The sequence below is a fragment of the Thalassophryne amazonica genome, chromosome 9, assembly GCF_902500255.1.
Source record: "Thalassophryne amazonica chromosome 9, fThaAma1.1, whole genome shotgun sequence".
Lineage (NCBI taxonomy): Eukaryota > Metazoa > Chordata > Actinopteri > Batrachoidiformes > Batrachoididae > Thalassophryne > Thalassophryne amazonica.
The window spans coordinates 86,151,528-86,167,396 of NC_047111.1; the positions used below are offsets into that span (position 1 = coordinate 86,151,528).

The window sequence follows — 15,869 nt, forward strand, 5'->3', positions numbered from 1 at the left end:
GTATTAACGATAAATGCCTTTTCTATGTGTCACTTTTTTTTTTGAAAAGTAAAGAAAAACATTGTTAATGCCACCACTGCAGTTAAGTGCTTTGAAAAAAATTGTTTCCCCTGCATGCTCGGTTTATACAATATACTGAGCTCAAACATCAAAATGAGCAGCACGGTCTCTGAAAGCATCAAAAGGATACGGATTACTAAACATCCTCTTCAGATCCACCTTCTCTTTACAGTATGGACACATCTGCTTCTTCCCAACGATGCACCACCCTCTTATGCAAAACTCATGGAACCTGGACATGGAGTTAAGGCTTGAAACAGCAATCTGTACCAACTCAGACTTTTCTTACAAACCCAATTCCAATGAAGTTGGGACATTGTGTAAAATATAAATAAAAACAGAATACAATGATTTGAAAATCCTCTTCAACCTATATTCAAATGAATACACCACAAAGACAAGATATTTAATGTTCAAACTGATAGACTTTGATGTTTTTGTGCAAATATTTGCTCATTTTGAAATGGATGCCTGCAACACATTTCAAAAAAGTTGGAACGGGGCAACAAAAGACTGGGGAAGTTGATGAATGGTCAAAAAACACCTAATTGGAAACAGGCGAGTATCATGTTTGGGTATAAAAGGAGCATCTCCAAAGGTCTCACCCATACACAAGCGAAGATGGGGTGAGGATCACCACTTTGTGAACAACTGCGTGAAAAAAATAGTCCAACAGTTTAAGAAGAATGTTTCTCAATGTTCAATTGCAATGAATTTAGGGATTCCATCATCTACAGTCCATAATATAATGAGAAGATTCAGAGAATCTGGAGAAATTTCTACACGTAAGTGGCAAGGATGAAAACCAACATTGAATGCCCGTGACCTTCGACTGCTCAGTCAGCACTGCATTAAAAACCAACATCATTGTGTAAAGGATCTTACCGCGTGGGCTCAGGCACACTTCAGAAAACCATTGTCAGTTAACACAGTTCATCGCTACATCTACAAGTGCAAGTTAAAAGTCTACCATCCAAAGCAAAAGCCATACATCAACAACATTCAGAAACGCCGCCGCCTTCTCTGGGCCCGAGCTCATTTGAAATGGACAGATTGATACAAAGTGGAAAAGTGTGCTGTGGTCTGATGAGTCCAAGTTTCAAATTGTTTTTGGAAATCATGGATGTTATGTCCTCTGGACAAAAGAGGAAAAAGACCATCCAGATGGTTACCAGTGCAAAATTCAAAAGCCAGCATCTGTGATGGTATGGGGGTGTGTTAGTGCACCTGGCATGGGCAACTTACACATCTGTGATGGCACCATCAATGCTGAAAGGTACATCCAGGTTTTGGAGCAACACATGCTCAACACATGCTGCCATCCAAGCAACGTCTTTTTCAGGGACTTCCCTGAAAAAGTGTGGGTACTAGACTGGCCTGCCTACAGTCCAGACCTGTCGCCCACTGAAAATGTGTGACACATTATGAAGCGCAAAATACGACAACGGAGACCCCGGACTGTTGAACAACTGAAGTCGTATATCAAGCAGGAATGGGAAAGAATTCCACCTACAAAGCTTCAACAATTAGTGTCCTCAGTTCCCAAACGCTTATTGAGTGTTGTTAGAAGGAAAGGTGATGTAACACAGTGGTAAATATACCACTGTCCCAGCTTTTTTGAAACGTGTTGCAGCAAATATTGAAATAAATGAGCAAATATTTACGGGTGATTCTTTAACTACGGGCACTATTGGCCTTGTAAATGTAATTTCCACCACACCATTGCCTTACAATATAAAGCACCTTGGGGCAACTGTTTGTTGTGATTTGGCGCTATATACATGTGCTGTGATGTCACTGTATATCTCCATAGAAACTACCCAAACAATCTTTCATACAAACTGTTAAGGGACATTACAGTGTTGTGGTGGAAATTACGTCAATAGTGTGGGACAACTACATTTTGTTTAAAAAAAAATCACAACAGTTGTATGACATTGAATACCCCAATTATGTTTTGATTATTTTACTGATATTTTATTCAGAGATATTTTAAAACATTAGAAAAAACTTTTTTTTTTACCATTCATTTTTATCATTGAAGATCAAAAGTCTGGGTGTGGGACAAGCACAAAACGGCAATATTTGCATATAATGATGCTGAAAAAAGGTGAAAAAGTCATCATAGACTACTAGAACAAATTTCTTAACACACTTTCATTGTAAAGATAACTATAAAAGTGTGAAATTTCCCCTTTTTTCTGTTTTTCATACAATATGATCAAAGGACATAAGTGCCCGTAGTCTAAGAATCACCCTTACACAAAAACAAAGTTTATCAGTTTAAACATTAAATATCTTGTCTTTGTGGTGTATTCAGTTGAATATAGGTTGAAGAGGATTTGCAAATCATTGTATTCTGTTTTATTTACATTTTACACAACGTCCCAACTTCACTAGAATTGGAGTTGTAGATGCAAAATGTCAATACGTTGTTGAAAAGTGAAAAACATTTTTAAGGGCAGAACAAGAATCGGTTCGCAAAATGTAAAAACAAGAAGACAAGAAGCTGGTTATCCATTTCAAAGTGTAAAAATAAACTAAAATTAAAAATCACATTATCAATGAAACGATACCGCTGAATTGCATAAAATGAAATGTATAAAGTTAGCACCATATTAGATTTTGTGATAGCAATGAAATATACGTCAAAATGCAGGTTCATGTATCATGAGAGAATAATAAAAATGAATGCATACAAAAGTTAGATAATATTAGGGCCATGCAAAAAAAAGGGGGGGGGGGGGGGACAATATGAGGAAGATTTTGTTTGCTTTGGATTTCAAGAATAAAGTCAAGAATAAATTGAGATAAACTGTTATTGTTTTTGTTAAATAAATTGTTGGGAATAAATTGGAAATGTCAAGAATGTGGCCACTTCTTCCAAAGTTTTTTCTTTTTCAGATTGGATACAAGTTTCGGCAGAATCTCTTCACTGTCGTCACACTTAGTAACGCATTGCATTTATGTGCCAAAAGAGAACGAAGTTTCTTGTTACTTAAACAGATTCTGAAGTATTTCTGTGTAGGCTCTCGGCTGTCCAGGTTGTTTCCATAGTAGAGAAGCTTGAATCTTCGACTGGACTGGGTTGCTTCTCAAGACAGAAGTCAGACTACCAGAGCAAGAATTTTAGCTGAGGAAGCTTCTGTGATTTAAAAGATTCTGAAGTACAATTTCCCTGATTCAGTTACACAAGCCACTTTGGCCATATCATGTGTACCAACACCGGCAGTTTAATTTCATCTAAAAAGATTGACTTTAATCTTGAAATGCTGTTTTTGACATTTCAACTTTAAGTGTATTGCAGCTGTATTTGAGATTCTGACTATAATCTTGACATGTCAACTTTATTTTCAAAATGCAAAATAAAGAAAACCTTTTCCTCCCATTACTTGTTTCCGTGACATGGCACCAATAGTCCGTCCTAAGTAGCAGGATTGGAATGTTTGTTAATATTACACCAGAACATGAGATACGGGAGAACGGGAACGGGAAGTAATAAGAATAGTCTGTTATAACATCAACAACATTAGAAAGGTCATGTTAATTCCCCATTTGGACTGACACTTGAGTACAGTTCCGACACAAAGCCACAACATCTTTCATAGAAATAAAGCTGAACTTCTCTTTTAAGCATCAGAGACGATGCCCGGTGGGTGGTTTTTGTCTGCATGTAACAGGAAGGATACACATGGTTGCAGGACAATCTGTACGTGTTCTCAATAATCCCCTCTTCACTGACATCCACAAGGATGGGCTGACCGCACACGGCACAGATATCATCAGACAGGTGCTTGGTGGGCATCCCAGATGCACTGTAATACTGGGGAAGGGGCAGAGAATTAGTCAAAATTATCTTACATATAAAGGTGCCTTACTTAGAGTGTCCTGTATACAAAGCATGGAGATATCAGCAGTTTATCATCTTACCCCGATGGTTGAAGCCATAAAATCTGCACACATTTCTGCAAAGTCCCTTGCCAGGACTCCATAGTAAAGACCATAAAAGAGCAGAGAAACACCAAAGTCCATTGAGTCCTCTGGCTTTATCCTGGACAGAGAATGCACCGTGTGAGAACCCTGATTCTGATGTGTTTACATATTTTATTTATCAACTAAAATAAGTTTATAGTGCTGCATTCGATCATAACCACCCCAAAAAAGCCAAACTGCAGCTTCAATTTTGTGGGCAAAAACTTGAAACTACTTTAAATTTAAAAAGGTATTAATATGAAGCAAAATGAATGTGGTGTAAAATAAAGATCTACGCAAATGTAAAAAGTGGGATTTTTTTTTTTTTAAATGTTATGTCCACTTTGTTTTTTGTCTGAAACAATTTTTGTTCATTAGAATACAAAACAAAAAACTAACAAAAAGCAAAAGGAATATTTGTACATACAGTGATTACAATACGCTTTCTTTTCTTGATGCATTTTTGGACAGATGTGATTTATACTCTGGTGAGACTCGTAGCCTGGAAAATACGTAATCCAAAATTATTCGGTATCTTCATCTGGTTCAAAACTTAATCAACTCTCCAGCGCAGGCAAAATATCGGGATATGAGCTGCTGGAGACAGTGCGGGGAAGTAGTAGCGAAACATGTTCACATCTTTTGGAGTTATCCTTTAATTAAAAACTATTGGAAATATGTTAAAAACTGTATAGATAGGGTGCTTCAAACAAATCTTCCGTTCACTTTTGAAGCATTTTACTTGGGGAAAGTTGATGTGAATTACCAAAAGAATTTGAATTTCAAAATGTTGAGATTGATGCAACTGGCAGGAAAAAAGGGCATCACAGGAAATTGGCTAAAACTATAGTGCCCAAAAAAAGAAAATTGATTTGGTGTAATGCATGACATGTATATGATGGAGAAAACTGAAAACTGTAAAACTGTATAGGAGACAGATTTGGGAGTGCGATGATGTTTGGATGGAGGTCTTCAATCTGTGCTAGGCACAGTTTTATGTAATGCTGGAATCTACATCAAGCTCACTATACTGAAGCTTAGCTTGCAAAAATGTTTGTGACTGTGTCCCCTCTGTGGAAGCGAAGCTGTCAGGCTACTGCAATTTACACACACGTTTTGGAGTTGTCCCTCCGTGATGAGTTTTGGTCTGAAATATTTCACACATTGTCCAATATTACTGGTAGGGGTATTGCTCCTTAATGATCTGACCGCTCTGTTCGGGGGTGGCCTGCTTCACTAACTCTCTCTCCTACTACAAATGACTTAACAGCACTGATTCAAAACTCTGCTGGCCAGGAGGCTAATACAGTTGAATTGGAAATCTCCAGCACCACCTACTTGGATTTATTTTGTCAAACTGGAAAAAAATTAGAATGACTGGCTAGCAAAGTTATAGCATTTGAAAGGACCTGGAATCCCTTTCTGTCCTATCTTAACAATTCAGTTTGTCAGATGATTTCGAACTGACCACTACAATCTTGTGCTATACGCATATTTGTATGTATATGTTATCTTTTAGTTTTTATTTATGTTTATTTATTAATGTAAATGGGGGAGTGTTGTAATAGCTTAACTGTTTTTTTGTCATCACAGAATACTCAGAGTGTCAGAAAAATTGTAATAAAATAAATAAAATAATAGTAATAATAATAATAGAAATAGTATTAATAAAAAATAAATAAAAGACCATAATTACAATTAATACAAGAAATAAATTACAGACCAGGCAGACTATGAAATGTACACTAGGGCAGTGCAAACATTAAACAATACAAATGGCTTAGAGCACTAAATACATATATTTCATTGTACAACCCCTATTTCAATGAAGTTGGGACATTGTGTAAAATGTAAATAAAAACAGAATAGAAGGAAAGGTGATGTAACACAGTGGTACCATATCACTGTCCCAGCTTTTTTGAAATGTGTTGCAGGCATCCATTTCAAAATGAGCAAATATGTGCACAAAAACAATAACGTTTACCAGTTTGAGCATTAAATATCTCATCTTTGTTGTGCATTCAATTGAATATAGGTTGAAGAGGATTTGCAAATCATTGTATTATGTTTTTATTGACATTTTACACAACGTCCCAACTTCATTGGAATTGGGGTTATAAATTATTTGCCATCTCAAGAACACAGAAACCATAAATGCTTTCTTTACCAATTCTGTAAGGAAATATACATCTCTTGTCCTGAGATGGCACACAAATTTCATTTTTAGACACTATTTAATGTTGCTTTAGTTTTAAAAGCATGCATTTCTCCATCCTTTATGTATATCCTATGATACATTCCTTTGATATTGACGTTTGCACTTACTGTGGAAAAACACTGCAGAGCAAAATGCACACAGAATTCATTACATGGTTTATTTTATGCAATTATGGTTATACAAGTTTATCTTTACAGCTGTGATTATGTGAACACGAATTTAGGCTGTAAAGTGAACCACATACGTTGCTTTTTCATTTCTTTTCTATACCTGCCTACTCCAATTAAGTGTGCTTTTGATTTAAAAAAGTTGCACAATCATAGTAGGTGTTGAATTATGTCCTAGATTATATGGTTTACATATTACTTAAAAGGAAATGGATAGTTTAAACATCTGTCATTCAGGGACTTAGAAAAAGAATGATCAATTTCCAGATGCACAACTGTGGAAAGATCGTGAGTCAAGTGAAAAACAAAACATGATCTAGTGGCAAACAAGAGCTATGCGGACGGCAGAGGCCAGAAATGAAAGTGCTACTTCATTTCTATATTTAGTGCACCATATCTTCCAGAGTATAAGTTGTATTTTTTAATAGTCTGAAAGGTCCTGTGACTTATATACCGACAATATCATGCCATCTTTATTATGAACAACAACAATAATAACTAGGACTGCAAGGAGTCATATACGGGCCCTCGTGCCCGTGCTACTGCCTCCCTGGGCCAGCGCGTCCCCTTTTGACCAGATGTGGGCAGGTGCATACAGGGGCAGACACTCATCACACAGTTTAAGTTTCAAGCAAATCAGACAATGCATGAAGGAGTTATGACAAGTTGATGGTTCATCCACTAGGGGGCACTCAGAGCACAAACAGAGGGGGCAGGTGTGTTCAGGGGTCGACCTTCATCACACGTGAAGTTTCAAGTTGATCAACCAAAGCATGAAGGAATTATCATGACTTGATGTTCCATGGTGAAGGGTCAAAATGGTGGCGCCATAGTGGTTAACTATGTGACATCACTACCTGTTCAAGTATAAAAAGGACATTTCCTGTTACCACCAGGAGGCACTATGACTTAGTTGGGAAGTTAATATATGACAAGCTTCAAGCATTGAGTTACATTTTACTGATGTGCGTGGAAAAAAAATCTCAGGAAACCAATTTTTTAGATATCTGTTTCATTTTTGTGGCATTATTAGCAGAAAATTGTTGGCTTTCGATCTATAACTTTTCTGTAGTCATGAAAATATGTTATTAAAAAAGTACTGATATATGGTGAAAATCATATGAAATTGCTTTTGTTTTTTTTGTTTTGTTTTTTTTAGTTGAAAATTTCGGACATTGCCATCTATTTTGCCCTGTTATACATTTTCTATTTATATAGGCACCCAAAAAGTTTGCAACCTACCATCCCTGGTTCTCAAGACCAGGCACCTAAGTGGTTCTACTCTACTCTTTACTCTCCTATTTTACTCTTCCTTTTTAGATATACCTTTGTATACTGGCATAGTTCCAGCTTAGAATTGGAATATAATATATAAGATATACCTTACTGAATTTTCATGGAACTCACAAACCATATTTGAAATTTCAAAACTCCAGTTTTTAGGTATTCCATTACAATTTGTCTAAGAAAATCATTACCAAATGGCAAAGTTGAAAATCACAACAAAATTTAGACATTGGAGCCAAAATAATACTTGTCTACTCCAAATTATTCATGGTAAAATTTTTATATTTCACACAAACATTGTGAACATAATATAATAATCATATAAGAATCAATTTTTATCTATTGGTGTTGTGAAAGTGTAGGAACACGGACCCACAACAGGGGGCGCAAATGAACGGACAATGGAGGAATCAAATAACACTGTTTTTACTGTTGTGAAAAAGGCACAACAAATACAACCGATTATAATATGGAGATTGAGTCTAATTACAACGGTGTCGTGTGGGCAGGCTCGACGATAGGAGACGTCTGTCCAAGTCGAACCGGAAACAACCCGATTTCCTCTGCCACCGAACCCCGGGAATACTGGAGCCGCCAAGTCCCGAATTCCCAGGTGGCCACTGCCTCCGCTCGTCAGATCCGGTACTGCTGGCAGGAAACAGAAACAGTCAGGTGTGGATGCGGCTGCACCCAGCAACACGGAGGGTGGAGAGTCCACCTCCACCTCTCGTCAACAACAATCAAGAAATGTAGGAAGGTGAGTACTTATCCAAACGCTGTCTGGTAGTCAGCTGTCCTACAGATAATCACAAGAACACAATTAAAGTCACACGTATGTGTAGGCTGAGTTTGTTACCTCTTTGGTAAGGCGATATCTCAGCAAATGAGGTGGAGATGCCGTCCTGCTGATATACCTCCTTATTGATTGGGATCAGCTGTCTCCAGTGATGGGTGACAGCTGTCATCCTGGCTGCTCCCGTAAGGCGGCAGCGCCCTCCGGTGCCTGGAGCCCGCACTCCAGGCAGGGCGCCCTCTAGTGGTGGTGGGCCAGCAGTACCTCCTCTTCAGCGGCCCACACAACAGGACCCCCCCCCCCTCAACGGGCGCCTCCTGGCGAACGACCGGGTTTGTCAGGGTGGCGACGGTAGAAGTCGGCCAGGAGGGCCGGGTCCAGGATGAAGCCCTTCTTCACCCAGGAGCGTTCTTCGGGGCCGTACCCCTCCCAGTCCACCAGATACTGAAAACCCCGGCCCATCCGTTGGACGTCGAGGAGCCGGCGCACGGTCCAAGCCGGCTCTCCGTCGATGATCCGGGCAGGAGGTGGCGCCGGACCCGGAGTGCAGAGGGGTGAGGTGTGATGGGGTTTAATCCTAGAGACGTGGAATACTGGATGAATCCGCAGTGAGGACGGAAGCTGGAGCCTCACTGTGGCGGGATTGATGACCTTGAGTATCTTGTACGGGCCGATGTATCGTTCTTGCAGTTTTGGGGAGTCCACTTGAAGGGGAATGTCCTTGGTGGACAACCACACTTCCTGCCCAGGACGATACGTGGGAGCCGGGGCCCGCCGCCGGTCTGCATGGTTCTTCGCCCTCGTCCGGGCCCTTAAAGCAGAACGGGCGGCACGCCACACCCTACGGCACTTCCGTAGGTGGGCCTGGACCGAGGGCACACCGACCTCCCCCTCAACCACCGGAAACAACGGGGGTTGATACCCCAAGCACCCCTCGAAAGGGGAGAGGCCGGTGGCTGATGACACTTGACTGTTGTGGGCGTACTCGATCCAGGCCAGGTGGGTACTCCAGGCCGTCGGGTGCGCGGCTGTCACACAGCGTAGGGTCTCCTCCATCTCCTGGTTGGCCCGTTCTGCTTGTCCGTTGGTCTGGGGGTGATACCCGGACGAGAGACTGACCGTGGCCCCCAGTTCCCGGCAAAAGCTCCTCCAAACATGCGAGGAGAACTGGGGACCGCGATCGGAGACGATGTCTGATGGTATCCCATGCAGACGGACGACGTGGTGGACTAGGAGGTCCGCTGTCTCCTGGGCCGTTGGTAGCTTCGGGAGGGCCACGAAGTGGGCCGCCTTGGAGAATCGGTCCACTATCGTGAGGATGACGGTGTTTCCCTGGGACGGCGGGAGACCCGTGACAAAATCCAGGCCGATGTGAGACCAGGGGCGATGAGGCATGGGCAGCGGCTGTAGCAATCCCGATGTCTTGCGGTGGTCGGCCTTGCCCCTGGCGCAGGTGGTACAGGCCTGGATGTAACCCCGGACGTCGGCCTCCAGGGACGCCCACCAGAAGCGCTGCCGGACGACTGCCACGGTTCTTCGCACCCCAGGATGACAGGAGAGCTTAGAACCGTGACAGAAGTCCAGAACTGCAGCCCTGGCTTCTGGTGGGACGTAGAGTTTGTTCTTTGGTCCGGTTCCGGGGTCCGGGTCTCGTGTCAGGGCCTCCCGGACGGTCTTCTCCACGTCCCAGGTGAGGGCGGCCACGATAGCGGACTCCGGGATGATGGGTTCTGGTGGATCCGACGACTCCGTTTTGACTTCATCTTCATGTACCCGGGACAAGGCATCCGATCTCTGGTTTTTGGTCCCGGGACGGTAGGTGATCCGGAAGTCAAAACGGCCGAAGAACAGTGACCAGCGGGCTTGCCTGGGATTCAGCCGCTTGGCGGTCCTGATATACTCCAGGTTCCGGTGGTCAGTGAAAACCGTGAATGGCACGGACGTTCCCTCCAACAGATGTCTCCACTCCTCAAGAGCCTCTTTCGCCGCAAGGAGCTCTCGATTGCCGACGTCATAGTTCCGTTCGGCTGGGGTCAACCTGCGGGAAAAATAGGCACATGGGTGAAGGACCTTATCGGTCTTCCCGCTCTGGGACAGCACGGCTCCTATCCCTGAGTCCGAGGCGTCCACTTCAACCACTAACTGGCGACTAGGATCGGGCTGCACCAGAACAGGTGCAGACGAGAAGCGCCGTTTCAACTCCTTGAATGCGGCATCGCACCGATCCGACCAGGTGAAGGTCCCCTTTGGTGAGGTCAGGGCTGTCAGGGGGCTAACTACCTGACTGTAGCCCTTAATGAACCTCCTGTAAAAATTTGCAAAGCCGAGGAACTGTTGCAACTTCCTACGGCTTGTGGGTTGGGGCAAGTCTCTCACCGCCGCAACCTTGGCCGGATCAGGAGCGACGGAGTTGGAGGAGATGATGAACCCCAGGAAGGACAAAGACGTGCGGTGGAACTCACACTTCTCGCCCTTCACAAACAGCCGGTTCTCCAACAACCGCTGCAGGACCTGACGTACATGCCGGACATGAGTCTCAGGATCCGGAGAAAAGATGAGTATATCGTCTAGATATACGAAGACGAACCGGTGCAGGAAATCCCGCAAGACATCATTAACTAATGCTTGGAACGTCGCGGGGGCGTTTGTGAGGCCGAACGGCATGACCAGGTACTCAAAGTGACCTAAGGGGGTGTTAAATGCCGTCTTCCACTCGTCTCCCTTCCGGATCCGAACCAGATGATACGCATTTCTAAGATCGAGCTTGGTGAAGATTTGGGCTCCATGCAGGGGTGTGAACACCGAATCCAACAGGGGCAACGGGTATCGGTTGCGAACCGTGATCTCGTTCAGCCCCCTATAATCAATGCATGGACAAAGTCCGCCGTCTTTTTTACCCACAAAAAAGAAACCTGCGCCCATCGGGGAGGTGGAATTCCGGATCAACCCGGCAGCTAATGAGTCCCGGATGTAGGTCTCCATTGATTCGCGCTCAGGCCGTGAGAGGTTGTACAGCCTACTGGACGGGAACTCACTGCCTGGAACCAAATCAATGGCACAATCATACGGACGGTGGGGGGGAAGTGTGAGAGCCAGATCCTTGCTGAACACGTCGACAAGGTCGTGGTACTCCACCGGCACCGTCCCCAGATTGGGCGGGACTCTGACCTCCTCCTTAGCTTGGGAGCCGGGAGGAACCGAGGAACCTAGACACACCCGATGGCAGGTCTCGCTCCACTGAACCACTACCCCGGACGGCCAATCAATCCGGGGATTGTGCTTCAACATCCAGGGAAATCCTAAAACCACACGGGAGGTGGCCTGAGTCACAAAAAACTCGATCACCTCCCGGTGATTTCCTGACACCACCAGAGTTACAGGTGGTGTCTTATGCGTGATCGGAGGGAGTAGGGAGCCATCTAGTGCCCGAACCTGTACAGGCGAGGTAAGCGCCACCAGAGGGAGCCCTATCTCCCTGGCCCATCTGCTGTCCAGCAGATTCCCCTCAGAGCCCGTGTCCACCAGTGCTGGGGCCTTCAGGGTTGAGTCCTCATAAAGGATCGTAACTGGGAGTCGTGTGGCAATGTGGGTGTGTCCCACGTGAATGTCTCGGCCCACCCCTAGCCCAGTTTCTAGGGGCGGGCGTTGGAGTTTAACTGCTCGGGGCAGTCTCTCATATGGTGCTCTATTGCACCACAAACAAAACAAGCTCCGTGGGCCCGTCTCCTCTGTGCATCTGGTGCCCTAAATGTTGTCCTACTCGTGTCCATAGCTTCGTCAGCAGGGGGAGCTGTGGCCCCACGGAGCGCAGGGGCCGTGGAGCGTGGGGAAGGCGGAGCGCGGTCGGAACCGGAAGGGAGAGGGACGGCGCGTGCCCGGCCACGCCCTTCGTCTCGTTCCCGCCGACGTTCTTCTAACCGGTTGTCTAACCGTATGACAAGATCGATGAGCCCATCTAAATCCCGCGGTTCGTCCTTAGCCACCAGGTGCTCCTTAAGAACCAAAGACAGTCCGTTTACAAAGGCGGCGCGGAGGGCAGTGCTATTCCAGCCGGACCTCGCAGCCGCAATGCGGAAGTCGACTGCATAGGCAGCTGCGCTCCGACGCCCCTGTCTCATTGACAGTAGCACGGTTGAAGCGGTTTCGCCTCTATTAGGGTGATCGAACACGGTTCTGAGCTCCCTTACAAACCCATCATATGTCAGAAGGAGCCGTGAATTCTGCTCCCAGAGCGCAGTAGCCCAAGCGCGTGCCTCACCGCGAAGCAGGTTTATTACATAAGCTACTTTACTAGCACCAGTCGCGTACATGACGGGCTGCTGTGTGAAGACGAGCGAGCACTGCATAAGAAAATCCGCGCACGTCTCCACACAGCCTCCGTACGGCTCTGGGGGGCTTATGTATGCTTCCGGGGAAGGTGGGAGAGGTCGTTGAACAACCAGTGGAACGTCTATGTTACGTACAGGGTCTACGGGAGGGAGAGCCGCAGCGGCGCCCGGAGGGCGCGCTTCCACCTGCGCGGCGAGAGCCTCCACCCTGCGGTTCAGGAGGATGTTCTGCTCGGTCATCAAATCTAACCGAGTCGTGAAAGCGGTGAGGATCCGCTGCAACTCACCGATTACCCCTCCTGCGGACGCCTGCGCGTCCTGTTCTTCCATTGGCCGTTCAACAGCCGGTTGACGCACCTCGGGATCCATGACGTTGGCCGAGATATCCTGTTGTGAAAGTGTAGGAACACGGACCCACAACAGGGGGCGCAAATGAACGGACAATGGAGGAATCAAATAACACTGTTTTTACTGTTGTGAAAAAGGCACAACAAATACAACCGATTACAATATGGAGATTGAGTCTAATTACAACGGTGTCGTGTGGGCAGGCTCGACGATAGGAGACGTCTGTCCAAGTCGAACCGGAACCAACCCAATTTCCTCTGCCACCGAACCCCGGGAATACTGGAGCCGCCATGTCCCGAATTCCCAGGTGGCCACTGCCTCCGCTCGTCGGATCCGGTACTGCTGGCAGGAAACAGAAACAGTCAGGTGTGGATGCGGCTGCACCCAGCAACACGGAGGGTGGAGAGTCCACCTCCACCTCTCGTCAACAACAATCAAGAAATGTAGGAAGGTGAGTACTTATCCAAACGCTGTCTGGTAGTCAGCTGTCCTACAGATAATCACAAGAACACAATTAAAGTCACACGTATGTGTAGGCTGAGTTTGTTACCTCTTTGGTAAGGCGATATCTCGGCAAATGAGGTGGAGATGCCGTCCTGCTGATATACCTCCTTATTGATTGGGATCAGCTGTCTCCAGTGATGGGTGACAGCTGTCATCCTGGCTGCTCCCGTAAGGCGGCAGCACCCTCCGGTGCCTGGAGCCCGCACTCCAGGCAGGGCGCCCTCTAGTGGTGGTGGGCCAGCAGTACCTCCTCTTCAGCGGCCCACACAACAATTGGTAAATGAAGTGTGCTTATGTCACAAAGTAGACAGCCAGCCATATGAGAGTTGAATGTGTGAAAAAAAAATACTGCCCTGTGTAAAAAAAAAAACAAAAAAAACCTCAAAAGATTTTCATCCTAGCTCAATGAAAAACATATCTTTCTATTGCCAAATATATGTCAATTAATGAGATTGTATTTAGATTTCGGCATCGCCTGTATTTTTTGCAATTATTATTATTTTTTTTTACAAAGACCTTCACGATGGTGCTGTAGAGGTATTTTTGAAAACATGGTGTATGTCATGAGAGTTTAGATGTATTTCTGAAACAGATATATCTACCACCAGGAATGATGTTCCTGCTCACTACAGAAAAAGCACACTGCTCAGGTCAACCAATGATACTGTCATTGTGCAGTGGTATGGAAATGGATCCTTCAGCAGGATTAGGTCTTCAAATGTTGACCTCCTAGCTGAGAATAGAGTTGATGCAAGCAGGGCTTCTCGCAATGAAAAGTCATTGCACCTCTACCATATGGCACTGTCTAAGCTGAGACAGGACTAAAATTTAAGAATATTGTAGAATTTCAAGAAAATAAGTTCATATGCTTTGATGAATTTAGTTTAAGCAACCTATGGTGAGCCCGCTGTCTCATAGGTTGCTTGCCTCTACTGGTGGTTGGCTCTCACTGCGGTATTGTATCACTTCCTGTTCCGGAGCACAGCGGTGTTTTTCTGTATCTGTTAGCTGTTTAATCTGCGCAGTTAGATTGATCTAGTTATCTAGATTACGATTTGTTTCCCAGTGTAATCTTTACGTGCCTTAACTAAAGCACTCCTTCTGCTGAATCACCTCTAAATTATTTACACATTATTCACTTTGCGTGTTTTTAGGAATCCGCTAGCTTAGCGTAGCTACTAGCTCTTAGCCGGTTTAGCATGGCGGCTTCTCCTGTCTCTCCCGCACTTTTCTGCTCTGGGTGTGAAATGTTTAGTTATTCCTCGGCCTCCTTTAGCAGTAACGGTACTTGTAATAAGTGTAGCTTATTCGTAGCTTTGGAGGCCAGGCTGGGCGAATTGGAGACTCGGCTCCGCACCGTGGAAAATTCTACAGCTAGCCAGGCCCCTGTAGTCGGTGCGGACCAAGGTAGCTTAGCCGCCGTTAGTTCCCCCCTGGCAGATCCCGAGCAGCCGTGAAAGCAGGCTGACTGGGTGACTGTGAGGAGGAAGCGTAGCCCTAAACAGAAGCCCCATGTACACCGCCAACCCGTTCATATCTCTAACCGTTTTTCCCCACTCGACGACACACCCGCCGAGGATCAAACTCTGGTTATTGGCGACTCTGTTTTGAGAAATGTGAAGTTAGCGACACCAGCAACCATAGTCAATTGTCTTCCGGGGGCCAGAGCAGGCGACATTGAAGGAAATTTGAAACTGCTGGCTAAGGCTAAGCGTAAATTTGGTAAGATTGTAATTCACGTCGGCAGTAATGACACCCGGTTACGCCAATCGGAGGTCACTAAAATTAACATTAAATCGGTGTGTAACTTTGCAAAAACAATGTCGGACTCTGTAGTTTTCTCTGGGCCCCTCCCCAATCGGACCGGGAGTGACATGTTTAGCCGCATGTTCTCCTTGAATTGCTGGCTGTCTGAGTGGTGTCCAAAAAATGAGGTGGGCTTCATAGATAATTGGCAAAGCTTCTGGGGAAAACCTGGTCTTGTTAGGAGAGACGGCATCCATCCCACTTTGGATGGAGCAGCTCTCATTTCTAGAAATCTGGCCAATTTTCTTAAATCCTCCAAACCGTGACTATCCAGGGTTGGGACCAGGAAGCAGCGTTGTAGTCTTACACACCTCTCTGCAGCTTCTCTCCCCCTGCCATCCCCTCATTACCCCATCCCCGTAGAGACGGTGCCTGCTCCCACACCC

At 45.2% G+C, this 15,869-nt stretch overlaps 1 protein-coding gene across 1 annotated transcript in view; it reads right to left on the reverse strand.

Moving 5' to 3' along the window:
* Positions 1 to 15,869, reverse strand: part of rnf121 (ring finger protein 121) — a 48,730-nt gene that overhangs the window by 10,402 nt on the left and 22,459 nt on the right. Inside the window, exons 6-8 of the mRNA XM_034178653.1 lie at positions 3,991 to 4,111; positions 3,750 to 3,883; positions 191 to 292 (exon numbers count right to left, since the gene is read on the reverse strand). Of these exons, the coding sequence (XP_034034544.1) occupies positions 191 to 292; positions 3,750 to 3,883; positions 3,991 to 4,111 (357 nt within the window). The remainder of the gene's footprint in view (positions 1 to 190; positions 293 to 3,749; positions 3,884 to 3,990; positions 4,112 to 15,869) is intronic.